At 42.6% G+C, this 23,909-nt stretch overlaps 2 protein-coding genes across 4 annotated transcripts; both read right to left on the reverse strand.

Annotated features, from left to right (window-relative positions):
- Positions 1-963: 963 nt before the first annotated feature.
- On the reverse strand, positions 964-11,949 carry FAM53A (family with sequence similarity 53 member A). Of its 2 annotated transcripts, none has more exons than XM_035138515.3 (5): positions 11,829-11,949; positions 8,284-8,474; positions 7,166-7,220; positions 4,559-5,361; positions 964-2,303 (listed from the first exon to the last, which is right to left on the reverse strand). In XM_035138515.3, the coding sequence occupies exons 2-5, from the start codon at positions 8,359-8,361 to the stop codon at positions 1,980-1,982; spliced, it is 1,260 nt and encodes a 419-aa protein (XP_034994406.1). In that variant the 5' UTR covers positions 8,362-8,474; positions 11,829-11,949; the 3' UTR covers positions 964-1,979. The 2 variants fall into 2 exon arrangements, with proteins under 2 accessions (XP_034994406.1, XP_034994405.1); XM_035138514.3 differs by having other exon boundaries at positions 4,559-5,364.
- Positions 11,950-13,400: 1,451 nt separating this feature from the next.
- Positions 13,401-22,957, reverse strand: SLBP (stem-loop histone mRNA binding protein). Of its 2 annotated transcripts, none has more exons than XM_088670006.1 (8): positions 22,810-22,957; positions 21,204-21,332; positions 20,837-20,941; positions 18,783-18,842; positions 17,299-17,430; positions 16,693-16,842; positions 16,148-16,232; positions 13,401-14,274 (listed from the first exon to the last, which is right to left on the reverse strand). In XM_088670006.1, exons 2-8 carry the CDS (start codon positions 21,257-21,259, stop codon positions 14,194-14,196), a joined length of 669 nt encoding a protein of 222 aa, XP_088526132.1. In that variant the 5' UTR covers positions 21,260-21,332; positions 22,810-22,957; the 3' UTR covers positions 13,401-14,193. The 2 variants fall into 2 exon arrangements, with proteins under 2 accessions (XP_088526132.1, XP_034994450.1); XM_035138559.3 differs by lacking the exon at positions 22,810-22,957 and adding an exon at positions 22,594-22,746.
- Positions 22,958-23,909: the final 952 nt, after the last annotated feature.

A 23,909-nucleotide genomic window follows, 5' to 3' on the forward strand; every position in this document is an offset into this window, starting at 1 on the left:
GAGCAAAGTATTGAGGTCCTCTTCAGATTTATTGAACGGCATAAGTGTTTCATGCAGACAGAGACAAGACTAAGAACTCCCCCCCCCCCCCCGTTTAGGTGGCAGGGTAGAAAATATTGGTGTAGGGAGGGGGAATTAAAGGGAATTAAAATAGGGGCTTTAGAGTTTTGGGTTCACAATCCACCTCTGCCTTTTACTGAGGTTTGCCATCTCCATTTAGTAAAGCGCTCCTTTTTAAACAGCGATCAGCTAAATGCCTCCCAAGGCAGCATTCACAGCCTAACAACGCCCAAGAACATGGTGTTACATTTATTCATGAGGGTTTTACAGCAGGATCTTTTCACAGGGAAGAGCTCAGGAGCAGCACATTTAGGTGGGTAGAGAACGGAAGAAAAAAGCCTGGTGGGGCGAGTGGGGCCAGCTATCCTTCCCAACATGTTTGAAACACCTGTGTACAGTCACTGTTCAAAAAACCCTTGGTCCATAGCTGTGTATGATGTATTTGTTGCAGGAAACATTTATTGCTGTCGGAAACATCAGCATTAATAATTTGCGGAGCTGTATAAGCCAGTTAAAGTGGTACCGTGTTTCTCTGAAAATAAGACACCGTCTTATATTTATTTTTCCTTTAAAAAACCCCACTATGGCTTATTTTCAGGGGATGTCTTATTTTTTTTCCTCCTCCTCCTCCTGTCGCGGCTGGCATTGCTGCTGCACCTATCACTATGTCTTATTTTCGGGGTATGGCTTATATTCCTTGAATGCTTACAAATCCTGCTATGGCTTATTTTATGACTACGTCTTAAAATAGGAGAAACAGGGTATATATACACCTTAGTAACCCTCCTCTCATTGTTGGGAAGTCAAATAACAGAGCTTCAGGCAACTTCCGATTCAGAAAAGTGGGTCCTAAATACAATACAAAAAAATTCTATTTAAAAAGAGAGAGAGTTCAGACAAAAGTGCAAAGCAAAATATCATTTATTCAATTCAAGGACCAGTTTCCTTCTAATATTGCTGAAAATATTACCTCTTGGGGAACGTCATTCCAAAGTCCCTTCCTAGAAGTTCGTCAAGTGCTTTTTTGTCATACATTCCTCTTAACCGCAGAAAGACCAAGGCAGTGGGCAACGACTGGCAATCCAATCCACTTCGCCAGCATTGCTTCAGGCTACAAAACCATTTCAATTGGAAAAAAGGTAACCGGAAGGTTTTGAGAGAAAGAATCATAGTGCTGGTTCACCGGAAGGTGCTATGTGCCAACATTTTCTATGCATGAATGTTCTTATGCCTTCTCGTGCCCTCTTGGGTTCCCATGGGGAAAAAATGGAACATGGATTCGCTTACACGCGGCTGCTAAGATCTCCATGACTGGGCAGCTCTAAGAAAGACTATTTTGGCAATCAGGAATAACCTGGTATGTGTAAACGTCTGGCTCACATGCGGATTATTCCATGCAAAGACAGGCAAGCACAAGTCAAAAGGACATTCAGTGGCGACACTGGTGTGCGAACCAACCATAACTCATACAGAAAGTCATTTCTATATGAAGTTCAAAGCAACCGACCAAACAAGCAGTTGCAGGTTTTGGATCAATCACGTAAGCCATTTGATTATGTTACTGACTTGCAAGTTAAACTCCTTAGCGAGAGACATTAAATCCTCAACAGGAATCACTACATCCAGGTTACAGCACGGAATGCCATTCCAAGAATTACCGAAGAGAATGCATTGTCTAGAGCTGGGGGGAAAGAAAAACACAAGACATTGGGAGTTGTCCAGATCCAAAGGATTTCTTGACCTACTGCCTCCTAAAGATCTACCGTCCGGTGCTAAATGCCCTTATTATCCCCACTTGAAACATTTCCTATCTCACACATTGGCAGCATGTACAAGCAGAAACTCGTAGACATAGCAATGTCATCTGCTAACATTTCCGCCGGCAAAATAAAAATCCCATCTTTTGGCGTGCGTCTGTCTCAGTTGTTTTCGATCTGCTCTAGATCTAGATCCTCGCAGTCCAGAGGAAAAATGCCTTCTTCAATGCTCTCACAGTCACTGGTCTCCTCTTCACTTTCACACATAGCAGCCTCTTCCTCGGAACCCTTTGTGCTGAAGCCGGCTTGCTGTGAGCCACAGCGCTTGGCATCATCACCCTCTTCTCGGCTGAAATAGGGAGTATTTATGTTCATAAGGTCATTCGAGTCGCATGGAGATGAGACAATGGTCTTCATTTGTGCCTCGTCATTGTCGTCATCCTCATAATCAAGCGAGCAGAGGCTTTTTGAATTTTCTTTTTGAGTCTGTAATTAAAAAGCATGCCATTAAAAATTACAGGGGGACCAAGAGGACAAAAACTTTTAAAAAGAATGGGAAAACATTATAATTTATTTAGGAGACCACTGTGAGCAGATGAAAACATTAGCAGGATTCTAATCTCACTTGTAAAAAATACTATGGATAATATGGATGGATATAAAATATAGATTATGAAATGGTATGCAGTTGAAAATGTTGGCAATGGGACCTATGGAGGGGATTGGGGGGGGGGGGAGTCTCGAGATTCAGAGAAATCTCTATATACAGATATGTATTTGGTATTGTTATCAACTTTAATTTGTAAAATCAAATAAAAATGATTTTGAAAAAAGAAAAAGCATGCAATTAAAAATTATAGGGGGTATATACCAAATGGCATACTACAGATATAGCACAAAGAAATATTGAACAATTGTTTACATCTATACCAGTTAGCATTCGTTCTTGGTTCAACAAGAATGAGTAGCTGAGCAATAATGTATACTATATTCAACATTTTAATACAACACTGTGTGACTGTAAAGCTCTACACATGCCTTGGGAAACGATTCCTTTATAGCTTTACTCTATGTGCAGAAAGTGGGACGCGGGTGGCGCTGTGGGTTAAACCACAGAGCCTAGGGCTTGCTGATCAGAAGGTTGGTGGTTCGAATCCCCGCAATGGGGTGAGCTCCCGTTGTTTGGTCCCCGCTCCTGCCAACATAGCAGTTCAAAAGCACATCAAAGTGCAAGTAGATAAATAGGTACCGCTCCAGCGGGAAGGTAAACGGCGTTTCCGTGCGCTGCTCTGGTTCGCCAGAAACGGCTTAGTCATGCTGGCCACGTGACCCGGAAGCTGTACGCCATCTCCCTCGGCCAATAAAGCGAGTCGGGCACGACTGGGCCTAATGGTCAGGGGTCCCTTAATGTGCAGCAAGTACAGAACTTTTGCCACCCCAACAGAGGAAGCCAACATTGGCTCAGGCAAACGACCCTCCTTAGCATTGTAGGCATGGGGGTTCATGCAATGGCTCTGGATGTATGTTTAATGCCTAATGGGGCATCTGTTGCATTTGCCACTGCTAAGGCAAGCACACACCTCTATTTGGTCATTAATTGGGCCCTGATTAGATCAAAGGGATACGTCTGACCAGCATGGCACACTGGTAATTTAAGCATTTTTAGTATTTCACAATGGCAAGGAACCTTTTCTGGTCACAATGGCTGGAAACATGGGCTTGGGAATCCCGTATTGCTACTGAACATATTATTGTCTATAATAGAGACGTGTTAACTATTCAGTATTATTTTTTTCTGTATGGTGTCAAGAAATTGTGAAATGTGTTAATATGAAGGGTCTTGTGACCCCATAGAACAATGATTGCCAACCTCTTTAGATGAGTGGGCACAATGTGCATTTTGAATGTTGTGAAGTCCAGTGACAACATGGCTGCCACAGGTGTGTGGCATAACACAAAATTAAGAGTGCATACAGTCATGGTTCCCTCCACCATAACTATATTTCCAGACTAGAAAAAGCTTGACCTATTGAATTTCTGCCTGCCATGCAGCTTTTAAAGGCACAAAAACCCCAGTCCCCCACAACGCTAACCCTATAACAGAGCCTACGCTACCATCCTGTCCACTTCCTTGTTAGGAAGTCCCAGTAAACACAGACAGATTTACTTCTGAGTAGACATTTACAGCAATGTGCTGTTAACGATACAGTGGATTATTAAGGAGTCCCTGGTATCATAGTAGTCCCTAGCCTCACATGCCTAAGCCTCTCCACAATTTTTTCACAATTGCCTTTAAATGTCAAAAGATTAATCATTGCTCTTTAGCCTAAATCAGGCATGTTCCAAGCAGCCGATCGTGATCTACTGGTCGATTGTGGGGTGTTATTGGTTGATCCTGGTCGATCTTGGATGGCTTCCGACAAAGACCAAAAAATTTTGTTTCGACTACGGCAGACCAACACGGCTACCTACCTGTAACTTGAAGAATTAAGATTACTACAACGATAGTTTCTCCAACTCACTGGGTAGATAACTTGGATTTTTAGATCATCATCTGCCACAAAAGCCAATTCAAAGATTCAGGTAACAAATCCTGCTTTTTCTTTTTCAACTTTGTGTAATGCCACAGTATTTATCCCCTCCCCAGAAGGCGTCAAAGGCACTAGATTAACAGAGGAACTAGAGACCATCCTATCTGTAGCCGTATAGCATAGGTTTAAATGCAGACAAGACAATCTCACCCGAGTCATTTTTAAAAAGTCTAACGAGGGGCGATTCCATCGGACGTCTTCTTCTCGCCTACGTTTGAGCCTGCTTTTCTTCTCATTCAAGACACAAGGCTGTGAGCGGCATCTCAGTAAACCCTGACGCCGACTGAGCTCTGGTGTAGAGGTGGGAGTGCTGCTGGCTGAAGACAAGCTATTTCCCATCCCAGTAATATGTTCCTGGGACAGGGAAAGGCGGCGTCTCGGATTAAAGTCATAAGACCTTCCGGAACTCCAACGGATACTCGAACTGGAACTTCCTTCGCTGCAGTCTACAAAGCCACTGCTAGCAGAGGATGGCCTGGGGACAGGTGACGTGTCGAGGTTGGCGATCTGGATGACATTATTCCAAGACTGCCCACTGCGGGGCAGGCCGGTGCTTGGGTTTTGCTTTGAAGTGGTGCTCCCGTGGCTATTGCATCGCTGCAAAGTGGCGCTGCCTCCGCTGTTGCAGCGCCTCTTCGACACAGGGGTCCAGATCTTTGAGCTGCCGCCAGGTTTCCATGGGGATCGGCACCGAACCAGCTCATCTGGCTCGGATAGCGACCTGCAGTGGCGTTTGGTAGGAGGCATCAGCGGGTGCCCGCAGTTCTCGTTCAGACTGAGTTCACTTATCCATCCCGAAACGAGAGACTGGCCCGGCGATTCTGGAGGCCAGTGTAAATCCGCACGGGTCGCGCTCGAACTGAAAGGACACAATGGCAAAGAACAAACGGAGTTCTTGTTTGGTTCAGTTCTGGCCCGACAGTCCCCATGTGATGATTTCCAAGGGCCTTCTTCTGCTGAGCGGAAATGGGGGTGAAAAGGGGTGGGTGGGAAATGCGGTCAAGTCAGCAGCATTATTAATTTTATGCCACAAAGCAGGGGGAGGGAGGGAAGAAAAGGGCAAACTACAGTAGTACCTCGTTTTGCAACCAGGATCCATTCCGGAGCCCCGGTCGCTGGACAAAGCACAGCGTCTGCATGTGGAGCAGTTTGCGCTTTTGCGCAAAGTGCGATTTAGCGCTTCTGCACATGCGCAAGCGGCAAATCCAGAAGGAACCCGTTCCGGAACTTCCAGGTTTGCCGCGGACGTTCGACAGAACGGGCGCTCTATGAAGTACCAATGTACTCTTTTATTTTCTTCGAACAATGATAATAAACATCCCCATGCGGTGGCTTCAAAAAGCAACGTAACAAAGCTCCTGAAACATAAACCCATTGTTCTACAGCACATCACCTGACTTACACCAGGAGGCATTTAAAGGTAACTTTAATTTTCACATGATTATGCTGGTATCTACAGTTGTTTTTTCTTGGTAATTGGTTCTTTATTTTGAATTGTTGTGTTTCCCTGATGTTTTGCCTGCTTGCTTCATTATGCTATCATGAACCAATACAACCACATGTGGCAAGGCAGCAGCCTCTTCAAACAGTTTTGTTTCTTTCCAAATACAGTCTGGCTTCTTTCTCGGAATGCCTCGTGGTACATTCACCTCTCACATTCATGAAAATATACATGAAAAACAGCGTTTCACAAAGTTTAGCGTCTCTGTAAAAACTTGTGAGAATTAGCCCAAAATGCAGCCAGCCTATTTTGAAAATAGGAAAGCTAAATAATTTGGCTGAGTCTTGGAATAATAATAATAATAATAATTTTATTATTTTTATAATTTTATTATTTACACCCTGCCCATCTGGCTGGGTTTCCCCAGCCACTCTGGGTGGCTTTCAACAAAGCATTAAAAACAGAATAAAACATAAAAAAAACTTCCCTAAACAGGGCTGCCTTCAGATGTCTTCTCAAAGTCAGATAGTTGTTTATTTCCTTGACATCTGATGGGAGGGTGTTCCACAGGGAGGGTACCACTCCCGAGAAGGCCCTCTGCCTGATTCCGTGTAGCTTCACTTCTCGCAGGGAGGGAACCACCAGAAGGCCCTCGGAGCTGGACCTCAGTCTCTGGGCTGAATGATGGGGGTGGAGACGCTCCTTCAGGTATACTGGGCCATGGACTTCTGCGCCCCTCCAAGCCTGGGAGGGCAGGACATGGATGGACTCCAACTACAATGTGGAGGCTGCTGAATGGATACTTAGGCTGGGGTGCTGTTTGTGGGGGTTTGTGGGGGTAGGGTTGTTTTTCGTATCTTTATTTTAGTTTGAAACTAAAATACTTTAGTTTCCACATGTCATTCATGTGAAAATTGTTCAGTTTAGTTGTATATTTTTTAATGTTTAATTTATTGTTTATGACTACTTTAATTCTGTTGTAGCTATGTATCTTTTTCATGTTGTAAGCCGCCTTGGGCATGGTTTGAACTGTGGAAAAGCGGCACACAAATAAAATAATGTGTGTGTGTATGCTAATGAAACACACAACAAATAGATAATTAAACAACTAAAAACAAGTGAGACCGGCTACAAAATATCGCAGAACAGCAGCTCCTGCTCAAAATATTCCCTCCCCACACCTACCCCAGGTTTTCCCATTTCCCTTTGGTCACCAAGCATTTTGTGCCCAAACAACAACAACAGCTTGCTCAATGCTATTTCTTTGTTATATTTAGAACATGATCTCAAAGACGGCCCAAAATCTTAGAACTTACCACTGATTTCAAATGGGAGCAGGCTATGACTTTCATTCTGCTTCTCGGAGGAGTACTGAAATAAGAGAAAAAATAAATACTGTACAATTCTCCATGTGAAGTTGGTTAGTGGTTCCCTCCATTTTGAAATAAAACAGCAAGCAGCAATCCCTATCAAGGCTAGGCTATATGCATGTGTATTTTACTCAGAACCACGTTCCACTGAGTTCAATCAGGCTTACTCCCAAATATACATACTTAAAATACTTTTAGTCCCTCCTTCCATAAGTCACAGTTAGAAATCCACCTAAGGTTTTGAATTGAATATTGTGCTTCACAAATAGACATCTAGACCCCCAATAATAAATATCTGATGCAAAATGATAACACTGTCAAATCACTTTGTAACTGTGATTAAAACATTCAATTAAAACAGATTAAAGCAGAACAAAAAAAACTGCCCATGAAGTCCAACAAGATTGTTTAAATTCAAAACAGAGCCTCTCAGTAAGGGCGAAGTAATTCAAAGAAAGCTGAAAAGCAGGAGGGATAGGACTGTCAAACGCATTATTTATGCAGGTGCAAGGAAACACCGATGTGTGCGGCAGATTCACACAAAGGGATAGAGAGGCCCTCTGAGGGCCTCTCCCCCAAATTACGGATTCAAATTCAAGTTCCTTTCAGAAGCATTGTGAGATCCACCCATTTGGGGTTTAGGGTTAAGTTGGGAAAGATTATGGGGAAATGGAGTAATCCAATCTGTACAGCTGGGCAGGGGGATGTTATGTGTTGTGTATGTACCTGCTAAAGCAGATCAAGGCATTTTGGAAGTTTATGGCACTGCCAACTTTTTGGGAAAAACTGACCAGGGCTGTTCAGACCCTGCACCTCTATCATGTGGCATGGCTTTTCTGGAGGGGTAGAGAGGGGATCCTCTCTTTAGCAGCAACTAAAACTGATTGCTGCTGCCTCCATAGTAAAAGGGGGGGAGCCTACCCCAAAGCTATGTAGAGCATCCATCACGAATAAGGGGAAACTGCCATGCCTCCACCTGACTGCAGTTCATATGCTTGGGAATATCCACCACCACCACCACCCTAAGATGCACACTCTATGATAATGCACAAGGATATTCTTACCAGATCAATATTGAATGATTTGCATGTCAGGTCATCCAAAGTCTGATTTTGCAGCTTTTCTGTTATTAGTGTTACCATGGTCTCTTGCTGCTTCTTCCAGTATTAGCCAACCACTTCTGGGTATGGGCACTTCAGAAGTTTTGTCTTCATCTTCTAGCTGGGTAGAGTTCCTCGGCGCGTTGTGTAAATTTCTAACAAAGCAAGTGACAAATATTTAGCTTAAGCATGACTGGATAACTACATGACATTTTCTGCAGTTGCATCAGATATTCAAAGCTCAAGACAAAGATACATTCCAACAGATCTGCATGCTACAAAAAAAATAAAAATGATCTGCTCTAAAGGTAAAGGTAAAGGGACCCCTGACCATTAGGTCCAGTCGTGACCAGCTCTGGGGTTGCGCGCTCATCTCGCGTTATAGGCCGAGGGAGCAAGCGTTTTGTCTGCAGACAGCTTCCAGGTCATGTGGCCAGTGGTACCTCTGGTTAAGAACTTAATTCGTTCCGGAGGTCCGTTCTTAACCTGAAACTGTTCTTAACCTGAGGTAAAGGTAAAGGGGCCCCTGACCATCAGGTCCAGTCGTGTCCGACTCTGGGGTTGCGGCGCTCATCTCGCTCTATAGGCCGAGGGAGCAAGCGTTTTGTCTGCAGACAGCTTCCAGGTCATGTGGCCAGCATGACAAAGCCACTTCTGGCGAACCAGAGCAGTGCTTGGAAATGCTGTTTACCTTCCCGCTATAGCGGCACCTATTTATCTACTTGCATTTTGACGTGCTTTCGTACTGCTAGGTTGGCAGGAGCTGGGACCGAGCAACGGGAGCTCACCCCGTCACAGGGATTCGAACCGCTGACCTTCTGATCAGCAAGCCCACAGCGCTACCTGGATCCCAAATCAGAAAGATTAACTGGAAAGGGCTCCCATTCAGTTTAAGAGCAGAAACACACTTAATGGTTGCCACTAAAATAGCATCAACAAATGGCTTCTCTGTAGTAGCCACCTATGTCACAATATGTGGGTCTATTCACAATGATGTGCACAGAAAACTTTCAACTCCTACAGTTTTCCATGGAAAAATATATACATTTCTAAAAACGTTTCATAAAAATTAGTAGCAGATGCAGTATCAAGACAAACTAGGCCAGGACTGGAGAACTGAATTTGGGGAGCAGGCCAGATCCTTATTTTCCCTAGCACTCCCCATGGACCAAGAGACCCATTGTTTGCCCATGTGGTTTGAAATCAAAGTGCCGGTATGCCAGCAAGCACACAGTCCTGTGCTTTGCAAACCCCAGCAATCAGTTGATCATCTTTGACCAGTGTTTAGCAAGCTGACACTTTTAGTAAAGTTGTGTCTTTACTTCCCCACACCTAAAAATATAAATATAAGGTGTCGGGAAGATGGTCATGTCTTGGCTGAAATGGCCTGGAGGATCAATGTAGGCTTGAGGCTTAAAATTCCACATTGCTGAACTAGGCAGTTTCACAGTTTTAATTACTGTTTCTGAGAAGCGTGACATTTCTGTCATTCACAACCATTTGGCCATGATAAAATCAGTAAGTTAATATTTTTCAGATGATTTGAAAACACCCTATTGAACTGCATACTTTCTCTGAATGAAAAGAGGTCGAAAACAAGCCTTCAACCCTCTTCACTCTCATTTTAACACAGTCTCATTTCTCTTGGGAATTTGTGGCCCGTTTTCCAGGGACATCACTGGCAGTCATAACTATGACTGAGATGAGATATGATAGCCAACAGCAAATATCTAAGGCGTTGTCATGTGTAAGATGGAGCAGGCTTGTTTTCTCCTGCTCTGCAGGGTAGGGCCTGTATCAATGGGTTCAAGTTACAAGAAAGATTCTGACCAAACAGAAAGAACTTTATGACAGTAAGAGTTGTCTTGACAGTGGATCAGACTCCCATGATAGAGGGTGGATTTGCTTTCCTAGGAGGCTTTTAAGCAAAGGTTGGGCAGGCGTCTATCATGTATGATCTAGTTGAGATTCCTGCATTGCAGGGGGTTGGACTACATGGCAAAAGAGAGTTCCTTACAACTCTACAATTCTATAATGTTGTGAACTCCTGGAAAAGCTGTGATCTAGATTCAAGTTAGAAAGTTGCACCAGAATTCCATATTTCTTATGGAATATGGCACATCTGATAATTTGCACCACTGTTTTCTTACACGGGATCATTAGCGGATCAGCATATTTTGCCTGCATGTTTTACAATGGATCACATATTACAATTAACTTTTCTCTGAACTCTCACAAGCTGCACAAGTAAACAATGGATAACAGTTCTGTGGAACTGAAGCAGTATTGGTCCAATTAAATATCACCGGACAAATTAAACACTCAAAGGTCTCCAACAATTTGCTTCAGAAATAATAACTACTATCATTATCATACATTATAATAATGATCATTTATTATAGCTATTATCAGTGGGATGCGGGTGGCGCTGTGGGTTAAACCACAGAGCCTAGGGCTTGCCGATCAGAAGGTCGACGGTTCAAATCCCCGCGACGGGGTGAGCTCCCGTTGCTCGGTCCCAGCTCCTGCCCACCTAAGCAGTTCGAAAGCAAAGTGCAAGTAGATAAATAGGTACTGCTACAGCGAGAAGGTAAACGGCCTTTCCATGCGCTGCTCTGGTTTGCCAGAAGCGGCTTAGTCATGCTGGCCACATGACCTGGAAGCTGTACACCGGCTCCCTTGGCCAATAAAGCGAGATGAGTGCTGCAACCCCAGAGTCGGTCACGACTGGACCTAATGGTCAGGGGTCCCCTTTACCTATAACTATTATCATCATCAATTACTGTATAAGAATTCATATACAGTACCGCCCTTCATCTATACATCTCAGGGTGGCTCACAATATAAAATTGCAATATAAAAAACACAAATACGCAATAAACGTAAGAACAAAAATGAACCAATAAACATTATCATTTCCAATTATTTGGAACAGACTGAAGCAGAAGTTAGTAAATACCCACAAAGAGTTTCGATGTATAATTTGCCTAAAATAAATGCCTTCCAGTATAGTGTTAAATGTGAAAGAAATAGTTTTTCATTTTTACGGAAGTGTTGTTTTACTTTTTAGATAAGCCATGGGAGGCGAGGACAGGGTCCATGGACGCTGTTGGACTACAACTCCCATCATTCCTGACTGCCCGCCCTGCTGGTTAGGGATGGTGGGAGTTATAGTCCCAGCAACATATAGGAACGCGCCGCCCATACACCTCGACGTTGAGAAAGGCTGCTTTAAATCAACGCCACTCACAAACACAAACACCCCTCCCAAGCTCCTCACATTAAATAACATTGGGCGCCCCACCCCCGGCAATTATTTACAACGCTACTAAATTCCCTCCACGCAGCGGCTGAGCAGCTCGCGCGTGCGCGTGTCCTGAGGCGCAGGGCAAAGGACCGGGGCCCATTCCTCTTCCGGCCCAGCCTCGTCGCGTGTCCCCCGTTTCCCACGTTACTTCGGCTCACGCGTCACACACAAAAAAAGGCCACCGAGGAAAGGCGCAGCTTACCCTCTGCGCAAGCATGGGCCGGGGCCAGTTATGGGACTCTTACGAGCCCCTCACCAGAGCGCAGATCCAATCGCAGCTGCCGCTGCCAAGCAGCTGAGTGGAGCTCCGCGTTGACCGAGGAACAAAACACAGCAAGCCCCGCCCCCTCGGAGCCGGCCGGCCGCCTCCCATTGGCCGGCTTCGCCGCGCGCTGACCTCTCACCCCGTCGCCTTGAGCGGCGGGAGACAGGCTCTGGCCCCGCCCACCTCCCGCGACCTGCGGGCAACAGCCGCCTGCCCCGCCCACTATGCCCTTCAGGAGCAGGCACTGCGCATGCTCGAACCAGAGGCGTCGATGCCTAGCCGTTTACAGATTTTCCTTTCCTTCTTTCCCGTAAGGGAGGAGGGAGCCAATACAGTAGACAAGGGCTACAATACTGGGAAAGCCAGTTTTTCTGTTTAATGTAACCATCCGAGGATCCTCTGATGGATGGTAGTATAGAAATTTAATAAATAATAATAGTAATAATTTTGTAATCCATCTCTATAGCAAAATCTTAAGAGAGTTGAAAGGGAGTACAGGGGTCATCTAATTGAAGGTATCCTGTATGTTCCACAAGCTACACTAGAAAGGGGATTTTAACTGAAATCTGTCTAGAGCTTATAGGACACTTTAACTAGCAAACAGAAGATTAGGCAAATTCATGGTACTCAACAGCGACTAGCCACTTGGAGGTAGTATGCATGGAATGCCAGTTGCTGAGTAACAAGTGTGCAGAGTGAAGACAGGAGTGCCTGGCATGATCTGGTCCATGGGGTCACGAAGAGTCAGACACGACTAAACATCTAAGTGCCATTTCCCTCACACACTGCTTGCAAGACCAATATGCCTTATGTTCTGGAAAGTGAAATTAGCTCCTTTCCAACTAGTAAGATGGAATAAAAGTCCTATTGGGTGGCAGAGTAAAACAACAAACTGCCTCTGCCAGTTGTTCTGAAACGACATTGAAAGAGGGAAAACAATTTCAAAAAGCCAGGAAAAACTAGGAAACAAACTGATAGGATGGAAGACAGGGTTGGCTTCTGAAGAGATCAGGCACTTGTGCTTTAAGAACTGGAAAACACTACTGTACTTCCATTTTCTCCACTTCTCCTTATCTCTCTTCCCTCAGGGAACCTGCAATTTGTCCTAGCATTTCCACAGCTACATATTGGCCCCCATATCCCCAACAGAGTTCCAGTCAAACAGATTTTACATCAGTTTCCAACAGTAGAATGCTCCCAATACTTAATCACTCTTTAATACATTTATGTCCCATAGATCTCAATTGTATGCTAAGGACCTCAACCTTGAGCTGCAAGCCTAACAAGGTAGATATGAATGTTACTGAATTTTGTAGGATTTACTTCCAAACAAATATGGATTTTTGGCCTGATTCTGAGTGGTGGTATTTTGTACACACTGCTGACACTGTGATCATTGGTTTCCAAGTGGACTGGCAGCACTGATTAAAGTAGCCTCAGAATTTAATCTTACATCTCTTTGCATCTTATTTGCAGAATGTTTTCATGACAATGTTTGCACCATACACATAAAGATTTACTTGCTTTATTTATGCCTTATCCCATACAAAACAGCAAATGTTTTAGTAAAAAGTCTATAGCTTTACATAATGAAAAAAATAAAGTCAAGTCTCCAAAGTTCTGTTCATTAATTCTTCTTTAAAAGTTAATGAAGTTCTGCACACAACTATTTACAAGCATCAATTTAGAATAAACTTGAGAGCTGACACCGTAAGGTGGACCTGGAAACTGCGTCAAAGCCTTTTATCATAAAGAAAAGAGCCTGTTCACACTCATTACCTTGTTATTGCACACGTTGTCAATATCTGAAGAACACAAAGGTTCAAGAGGCATAAAATGCCACTGCCTAGTGCTATCAATAAGTGGTCCTACTTATTAATAAGTGGAACTACTACTTACTGCCTATCATATTCTTCGTCTGTGGACAAGAGCCAATAGCTCAGCACCGATGCTGAAGTTCTCCTTCTAATGTCAAGTTTTCAAGCTCTTCAAGTGTGTCAACATTGTCTGGGCTGGTTTATCTTCTGAACTATAATTAAACTGTTTATAAAGCTACCTCCTGAGTATACATAAAATTAGGCAATCACTCAATGACATATAACTCAAGTTTTATGCTTTGAAAAAAAGAAGTAGTAGTGGTGGTCAGGCGAAAACAGATTGCAATTTCACAGCTGCCATACTCCAGTTCTCCAGACTGTAAGATAAGACAATTTCAGGTGTATGTGTCTTCTGAGTAAGACATTCCTTTCTCAAAAAGCAGCCAGTAGAATGCATGCTTTACAGTCATGAAGTATGTCAAAACCTAACATGCCTCCAGCTCAAATTCATCTTCCACCAGGTGGTCGATGCTTCTCACTTTGGTGGGTGTGCCCATACAGTTTTCCTAAAACAGATGGAAAACTCGATTAACAAACAAGACAAATAGATTAACTATTATTTATTTATTTGAATAATTCATATACTGCTTCGCTACAATTGTCTCTAAGTGGGGTACGGAAAATCTCACTCCTGGGACTTCATTCTTAACACTCTCTGTTGATCATTAGTGCAATTTTTTTCCAAAGTACAGTGGAACCTCGGGTTACATACCGTCTTTACCAACGCTTCGGGTAACGAGCTCCGCTAACCTGGAAGTAGATGCCCCTACTTGCGAACTTTGCCCTGGAATGCAAGAAAAGCCGCATGCCAGCGGTACAGTAGCAGCAGGAGGCCCCATTAGTGAAAGTGCGCCTCATGATAAGAACGGTTTTGGCTTAAGAACAGTCCTCCGGAATGAATTAAGCTCATAACCAGAGGTACCACTGTAAAGAAATGTATCTTGCGAAGTGGATTCGATAGCACAGAAGAGCAACAAAATGGCTTTAATTTTTCCTAAGTTCTGGGTACCTCTCCCTCACACCATTATGGTTTTTTCCAAGAAGAAAAAGGCAGATCTGTGAAAATTTAAGACATTTTCCCTTCCTGTCCAACATTCACCCTTTATCTACTACTCACTCAAACCTCATTTTTTTGCCATCACTGCATCACACCTTCACTTATAACTTAATTACTGAATTTATTCTTTACTCTCTGCACTTTTCACAAAAAGCCACAACCTCTATGCCTCCAGGTCTTTTCTAAAGAAAATCTTAGCAATTACAGCAACAGTGAATGGCAGACATCAGACATCACAGCAACAGTGAATGGCAATAAGATTTTGAACCACAACCTGTGTTTATCTCAGCTTTTGTAAATTTCCTATGACTGTGCAAATCATCCTTTCTCCCCTGCAAACCTTTACAGATTACACATTACAGATACTGTAATGTGACACTTCAATTATTCCTCTGAAGACACAGAATAACTTAAAATAATGTCCATGCTATGTGGGAATGGAAAGGGAAAACTGATCATCAACTTCCTGTTGTCTGTGAAACAACTTCCTGTTGTCTGTGGGAGGTCACTCTGAAAAATGTTCATAATGCAACTTTTGTCAGATATGTCAAATGTATTACCTAGCAAAGCAAGGGCTGTATACTAAAGGCAGAAAATGTTAGCGGGGTGGGAGGAGAGGAGAAAATGACAAATGCAAGCAAGCGGGTGGGAAAAGTATACATAAACATACTAAAAGAAGGGAAACCCTATTCTGTACTGGGTGGGCTGAGAAAAGAGGGACAGAAGAGGCATGGGAAGGTGGAGAACACAAGGGAAGAAGAGTTTTACAGTGCCTATGGAAAAAATAGAGGTGCTATGTACTCTGATGAGGTAGTTTTGGAGACAAAAATAAGCAAGTACTGGGTAGCTCAACATCAACTAACCCAGCAGTGCATCAGCTATTGGCAGTCCACTAGCTTTTGGCAAGCAGCTAGTACCTTTCAGACTTTGTTGCAAGATTGGGTTAATCAGTGATCTAGCACCTTAACAGCAACAGATACTTGTACAGTCATACCTCGGTTTAAGTACGCTTCGGTTGGAGTACTTTCAGTTTAAGTACTCTGCGGACCAGTCTGGAACGGATTAATCCACTTTCCATTACTTTCAATGGGAGTAAAAGTTCGCTTCAGGTTAAGTACGCTTCAGTTTAAGTACTCCATGGACCCGTCTGGAACTGATTAACCCACTTTTCCTTACTTTCAATGGGAAAGTTCGCTTCAGGTTAAGTACACTTCAGGTTAAGTACAGACTTCCAGAACCAATTGTGTACTTAAACCGAGGTACCACTGTACATGCTGAAGCAGGACTAACAAAATACTTATTCCAGGCTTCAAAGTACTTACATCATTATCCTGAGAGCTTCCTTGTGACCCAGCAGAATTACTTCCTATAGACTCTGTTTCCATGTCACCAAGATCAACAGGACTACTGTGAGGGGAGAAAAGCAATTATCAGTTATTAATTTTTGACAGTTATAGATTCTATGAGTATCAGAACCAAGATTCCAGGCAAATACGGTAGTTTCTAAGTTTATACATCTGGCCCCATAGCTATATTTCAATAGCTATTTAAGCTTGGTAATGCTGCTTTTTCAAACCTTTAACAGTTCACATTAATTCTGAAATACTTCTGGGAATTAAGGCAGTCTTAGTTCTTAGTCACACAGTTACATGTGTATAAATGCTATTGAAAATCAATGGTCTTAAGTGCGCCCATTATGCAGATTATATGCTAAACTTTGCTTTAAAATGAAGTCTAAATTGAATAACTCTTAAACCTAGCTATATTAAGGAGAAGCTCACTATAACTGAAATTCTTTAGATCTAAACAGTCCCTCATTTTTTAAAGTTATTAGTTTCTATTCACTCTAAAGACACCTGGTACTTACATTACTTGCATGTCACAACTCCTCTCACCAGGAGGGTCCCAAAAATGAAGTGCAACTTTCCACAGTCTGATTTGTTGGTCCCAGGATCTTCGGCTATACTTCTTAAATTTATTGGGAGTCCTTGGATGGACCCCTGGAACTCGTAGACACCTGTAACAAAAATTAAAAACTGTTTACATGGCATTTTAAACCAAGCTATGCTTTTATTCCAAATGCAAGACCAAGCATTAATTACAGTAAATTATAATTAATCAAAATTTCACTTCATTAGTGTCATTCTTTCTGCTTACTATTGCCTTTATCAAAACAATTGCTTAATTTAACACATATCTGAATGCTTCAATTTAGAACATTATTTGCCTGTATACTTCAAAAGACAACTGACCTGTTCAAGTGAGTAATCACAGAACCTCTAAAAGAATATTCAAAAATCTAACATCAAATTAAAATAAGACTATGGATGAAAAATAGCTACTGTATACACTTTAACAAGGGCAGTATATTAGAATCAAGCCATACTTTACGGTTGCCATAAGTGTCTGCAATGAAACCAGTAGCAAGTTATAAAAGAAAACCCTCATGCTCCTAGTAAACAAGAAAACATACTTTGGAACTTCTCGAATATATCTGTCATATGCCAGTGTGTTCTTCCCATAATTTATTTGTTTCTGTCTCCTCATCAGAACAGCCTCATCCGTCTCAAGTTCCACTGCTGCTGTGGACTCCTTGGAGTCAGAACTGAAAATAGAATGTTGATTTTTATTTTATTTTTAACTAGCTTTTTCATGACAGGTTAACAGCACTATATAAATACAAATTAAACTGTAACACAATATAGTATAGGTGTCCTCCAACTTACACAGGGGTTACGTTCCAAGCCCCTACAATCATAAAGTGTAATTACGTAAAGTGGGGAGCACCCCACTTTTAAGGAAGGCACACAGGGAGGAGACTCAGCCTGGAAATTGCTCAGGGTCGCTGTCCAGCCTGTCTGCCTGCAAGGATCCAGTGCAAGAAGGGCGCCACTAGAACTGGTGCCAGGAGGGGGTGCAGACACACAATGGAGCAGGAGAAGCAGAGAGAAGGCACCTCCCACCCTGCACTGCTGGTTGATCACAGGCAGCCATCCCTCATTCAGGCAGCAGCGCCAAACAAGGAGAGCCCAAACTATTTATTTAGCAGCAGCCAACATAAATGCGGTTGCGCACAGATGGCGGTGCTGTACTGAAATGTATCCCCGTGGTGAAATGGATGTGTTCCTTTTCAGGGTTTCAGCCAACCTTGAACACTAACCTTTTGGCATTATTGGGGCTTGTAGTGGACACCGTTTCTGCCCTGCTAAACCCTCCATACCCTCTGCTATATAGCGTCACCTCAGCCATGCTCTGGTGGTACCCTTTTAGATTGGACTACTGTAATGCACTTTACACAAAAGCTGCCTTTGGAGGTGTTTGTAAACCCCAATTAGTTCAAAACATGGTTGCTGGGGCTATGTGTTATGATCATACTAAACCAGTGACTCCCCAATCAATATCCTGGGCTCAGTTCAAGGTGTTTGCTTTTAAGTGCTTCTCAGCTTAGGACTGGGGTACCTGAAGGCACCTGGGGTACCTATCTCACATGTGCATGTCTGTACAGTAAAATCTTAAGCAAATGTCATTCTTTTGCCATCTGGGGCAGTGGGTCATCACCTCTCAGTAATGGTATCCTAGCTTTGTAATGCTCTGTCCTGAGAGGCTTTCCTAGAAATGGGAATGTTCTCATTTTGGTGCCAGGCAAATACCTTTATTATTTTTCTAGGCTTTTAAAACTAAAATTGTGTTACATTTGGTTTGAGATTTATTCAACTTCTAGAACGAAAGATGTTAGATGTGTGGGTGTAGTATTTTATATTGTTATTTTGTAAGCCACCTCCAAAGCATGCTGAAGGGTGGAGTAAAAGCACTCACTAGTGAAGGACTGATGATGAGGGCTAAAAGGATGATACATTAAAGAACAGGAAAGCTCAAGCATTTTCATAGCTAACCAGAAAAACAGTATAGTTCAGAATAACCATTTCACCACACCCAAAAGATGAGTTTGACTCTTACCTTCCAGAAGACAGCTTTCTCTCTCTTCCGTATTCATTTATCAAGAGTTTTCTTTTGTATCTACAAAATGTACTTTTATTTTAGCACACATTTCCACTATTTTATTATCATAGCCACTCTATTGCAGTACGAAGATGCAGAACCTTTGCATAAGGCTGCTAACTGCCGGAACAACGTTAAATCTTGGTCACCTGATATTGAGGCTTATTTAATACCATGTTTCTCCAAAAATAAGACACCATCTTATATTTATTTTTCCTCAAAAAACCCCACGGTGGCTTATTTTCAGGGGATGTCTTATTTTTTAATTACATGTCCAAGCCTAGCCTCTTCCTTGGCGCCCTCCAGAACTGCGCCTATCACTATGTCTTATTTTCGGGGTATGGCTTATATTGCGCAAATGCTTAGAAATCCTGCTACGGCTTATTTTATGGGTATGTCTTATTTTAGGAGAAACAGGGTAAATAATCAGTTACTATACAGTTGAGTAGGACCCATTCAATCTCTTCATAATCAGAACAGTTGCTCTAAGTAAAGAAACTGTAAGCTTCTCCCAAAAACCTTCACATGTGACATTTTTACTGCATTCAGCTTTAAGCTATGTTGCCCTTGTAATAGCTACAGCAGAATCCTTTCCCCAAGCACCTAACAGCTTGGGTGCAATTGTTTCCAGTTTAACAATCCCACTCCTACAGTGATTTACCAACTTTAACATTAAAATGATACCATGTGGCTCAGGGGTGGCAAATTACTGGCCCACATGCTAGGTGCAATATGGGGAGCCCCCTCACCTCTGTATCATTTAGACTTCAAAAAGTATTTCCCTTTTCTTAATTAAGAAAATTACTACACACACATTAATATCACAAAATTATTAGAAAACAAGATGTAAATCTTCAATAATAATTACAATAAATAAATAGCTTTAATTGTTTTATTCAAGCAGACCTTAATTATTTCCTAATTTATTTTCCCTACTTGAGCTATACTCCCATAATGTTAAACATCCCCCAACAAAGACTACAGATTCACTCAATTTTGCAATAGAAAAGCAAGCATTTCAGTGCAGGAGGGCTGGAGATGTTACTGCTGGAAAGTCATGGTCCTTCCTTTCCCATGCACAGCAAGAACCCCTTCCCCGCCTCCAATTAGGATTGAAAACAGTCTCTTAACTGTTGTGAATATTTTGCAAGCATAAATTGCTGTGCAGGTAAAGAGGTGATCTTCAGGGATATTGTGGTTGGGGAAGGTTAACCCTACCCTCCCTAGCTGCAATGCCCATGAAGATCTAAGACAAGAACAAAAAGCAATCAACTAATATAGCTCACTGGGTCACTTCCCAGGCTGCTCTCATACCAATAAACTTATCCAAAATGGGTAGTTTTATCATTTCATAATTGTTTTACTATATTTTATCCCACTTTACAAGTCTAATAATTGTCTCTCAAAGGCTTACAATAATAAAGTTATAGTTATATTGTAACTTTGTACAATATAATCAATAATTGTTTTTTGTTGCCAAATGAAAAAGAACAAAATGTTGTCTTTTTCTGAATATGGGAGTTATCAATATTATTCTGAACTCACTGCTCAGAGGAATAAATCAATGCTCTCACATTCAGAGTAAGATCTACTTCTAGCATCCAAGTAAGACAGTTAAAATTTTGCCATCTCATCAGTACTAAAAACAGGTAAACATAATAGGCTGTATAACAATTACCAAGTTAAATACCAAAATTCCTTCAATAGCAAGTTATTTACTAGAAACTACTTCTCAAAAATTAGATACAGCTTCTCATACTGTCAAAATCAACATTTTTATATATTATGTCACAATGTTGATTTTGACACTACGAGAAGCTGTATCTAATTTTTGAGAAGTAGTTTCTAGTAAATAACTTTGTAATTGTTATCATACAGCCTATTACGTTTACATGTTTCTTCAATTGGATTTGCGTAATATAGGCATTCTGGTGGTTTTGATCTCAGTAGTAGGCAGCCATTGAGTATTTCTACATCCCAACAAATATTTTTAATGAATTATGCAGCCATACCTGGCCATTTCTTTATTAACATTAGTCCGCATTTCATCTTCTTCAACTGCACTTCCCCAGTCTGAACATCGTGAACGAGGTTTATGGCCTTCTGGTGTTGTGAAACTATAAACCAAATCCCAATAAATATAGAATTGCAGCTTTAAAACAATATTTTTAAAAGTACAATAAAATGTGTCCTGTACCAGTAGGTCCACAAATTAAACAATTCAATTTGAATTTTTGCATTTAAGTTCCTCTAAAAGTGTAGTATACACCTAGTATGCTGCTAGTGCATATTCAGTTGTCAAAACTTACTGCATATCATCTACGCATTATAAAGTAAACTTTAACTGTGCTTTAAATTCAGCATACTTTATATACATACCTATCTGGCCTACCGTCTGACAAACTGCATGTATTTTTATCATCAGAATTGGACATGCTTGGATCATGTGTGCTTCTGTGTTTGCCATCTGCGCCACGCTTCCTTCCTTGAGTCCAACGAGCTGGTGGTCTGTGAGGAAGCAATCAGAAAGTGAAAACTGTAAACAATTTTATATATGTAGACTATAAAGTCACTAGAAAATGCTTGTTGGGGAGGGTTATGGGGTTGTTATTGGGCTGCCATTCTTGTTTTTATTTTGATTATGCATTTTGTTTTTATATTGTGATTTTATCCTGTGAACCGCATTGAGACCTGCAGGTATAGCCAGTATACAAATTATATATATATATATATATATATATATATATATATATATATATATATAATACAAAATTTAAATCATAATTGGATTGTTCTACTTATGCCCTCTGAGGACTTTACAGCTATGCGGATAGAGAGAAGAGGGGGGATAATCTAAGCAAAAAGACCCGCCCTCAGATGACTTGACAAAGTACTGCATGTTGGCATTTTAACCGCACACCTTAAAACTGCACCCTAGATGTGGAATATTTATTGACAAACATTTAGCACAAATAGTCTCCTGTACCCCCTAGACCAGCCTTTCTCAACCTTGGGTCCCCAGATGTTCTTAGACTACAACTCCCATCGTCCCTAGCCAGCCGTCAGAGATGATGGGAGTTGTAGTCCAACAACACCAGAGGACCTAAGGTTGAGAAAGGCGGCTTTAAGACTGTTTCATAAGCAGAGCTGCTCTCTCAAACAGAGTTCCTCCAGTTTAGAGTTTCCACTTATTTCTGAAAAAGCCGTCCCACCGATTCACCGATATGTTGTTCCATGGCCTATTGGAACAGCACAAAATAAAATGGGACTCTCAGAACATCAGCAAATAAAACAGACATTCACTCTTAGCGATTACAGTAAACGATGGCTGAACTATTATCAATAAAAAACAACTTAAAATTATGAAATGGGGGGAGGGGCGTTACTCGCATACAAAGCAAGCAAGCAAGCAAGCAAGCAAACATCTCTCTCTCCTTTCTTCTTGGTTTGCCTTACCAGGGCCTCCTTTGTCATAAGCAAAAATCTGCCCTTCTCCGACCGATGGAGAACCCAATAAGGGCTCTTGTGTACCCCATAAGGGAATAAGGGCAGATCTTTGCTTATTACACTTTCCTTCTCGCTGACCTACTTCACAGAAACCGTAACAGGCAGATTTTGAAAGTGAGTGGGGGTAGGGAGGAGTTTGAAGGCCCCCCGACCCCCCCTGGGCTGAGGCACGAAAGGCGGCCCTCGACACACAGCGGCCTGGGTCGCCTTCAGACACCCCCCCCCAACCAATTCCCCTGAGGAGGAGGCAGAGGACACGCACCTACTGTGAGCGCGGCCACCGAGCGGGCTCCGCTGACGCGACGACATGGCTGAGCTGGACAAAAAAAAGGAAAATAGCCGCTCTTTCCCTTCCGCGCCTCGTTCCCGCCGCCTCCTTCCTTCCCTCCCGCCAAACAAGAAACGACTGCGCTCCCCTCCCTCAAGCGAGCCTCGAGCGAGAGAGCGCCTGCGCGAACACCGCCTGGGCGGCTCCTACCATTACGGGCGCGCGGCGGGGGGGGGGTGTCCTTGCCACGCGATTTCCCCTTCGAGATATACGTATATGTGATGTATGTAGTCTCGATTTCCCCACTCTCCGCATATATTAATTACCCCCACTCAGCGATGAAGGTGGTACGTCCCCCAATGGGAGTTTCTTCGGCGCTCCCGGCTCCTCCCTGCCCCCGCCCCGCCCATAAGCGCGCGCTTCCCTTTGTCTGCCTGTTTTGCCTCGCTTTTCAAAGGCTCCGCCCACTCGGCGGGATCAGTTGGCGGGAAAGTCGGAAATGCAAATACAGTACTGTACTGTACAGACATACGACAAAGGACAGCTGGACATATAAAAACCCCATTACCTTCAGTAGTTTAGGGCCTCATCAAACCTAAATCCGGCTCTGGCCTCTGCCCTGTTTTCTGTTTGTTTGTTTTCTCCGAGTGAGTATTCTTTGCCTACTACTGAGCATACTTAGCCCTTACTGAGTTTTTTTAGGTTCCCCTCCCCTTAAAATCCCCATTTTATTTTTTAAAAAGGTTCTCCTGCAATCCTTGACAATTCACCCCAGTGATGATTGCACTGTTCTTGTGTATGGATAGTACAATTCTGGCAATATTAATGGCATGGAGATAATTCCCTCGTTTCCATGGGATCACAGCCATGTGATTACCAAATCATGTCCTTACATTGAGGCAATAAGCAGTATAGGCAAGTCAGGCAAGGAGAGTAACTGCAGCGCAGCTGACTCATCACAGAAATGCCAGGGAAACAAGTTGGTGGCATTGTCAAAAGGCAACCCAGCAAGCAAGGGATAAGAGGAGCTCTGCAATCCTTAAGTGATTCATCTGAACCAGAAAGAACTAAGTTCCAGGAAGCCCAAAGAGAATTGTTTTGATTACATCAGTGCAGTTAAGGGACCCTGAATATCCAGAAGGAAATAACTGGGTTCTCTCTCTCTCTCTCTCTCTCTCTCTCTCTCTCTCTCTCTCTCTCTCTCTCTCTCTCACACACACACACACACACACACACACACACACACGGTGCAAAGGACCCCTGGACAGAGCAAGTCCAGTCAAAGGCAACTATGGGGTTGTGGCGCTCAT

Source organism: Zootoca vivipara, chromosome 5 (genome assembly GCF_965207765.1).
Source record: "Zootoca vivipara chromosome 5, rZooViv2.hap1.1, whole genome shotgun sequence".
Classification (NCBI taxonomy): Eukaryota; Metazoa; Chordata; class Lepidosauria; order Squamata; family Lacertidae; genus Zootoca; species Zootoca vivipara.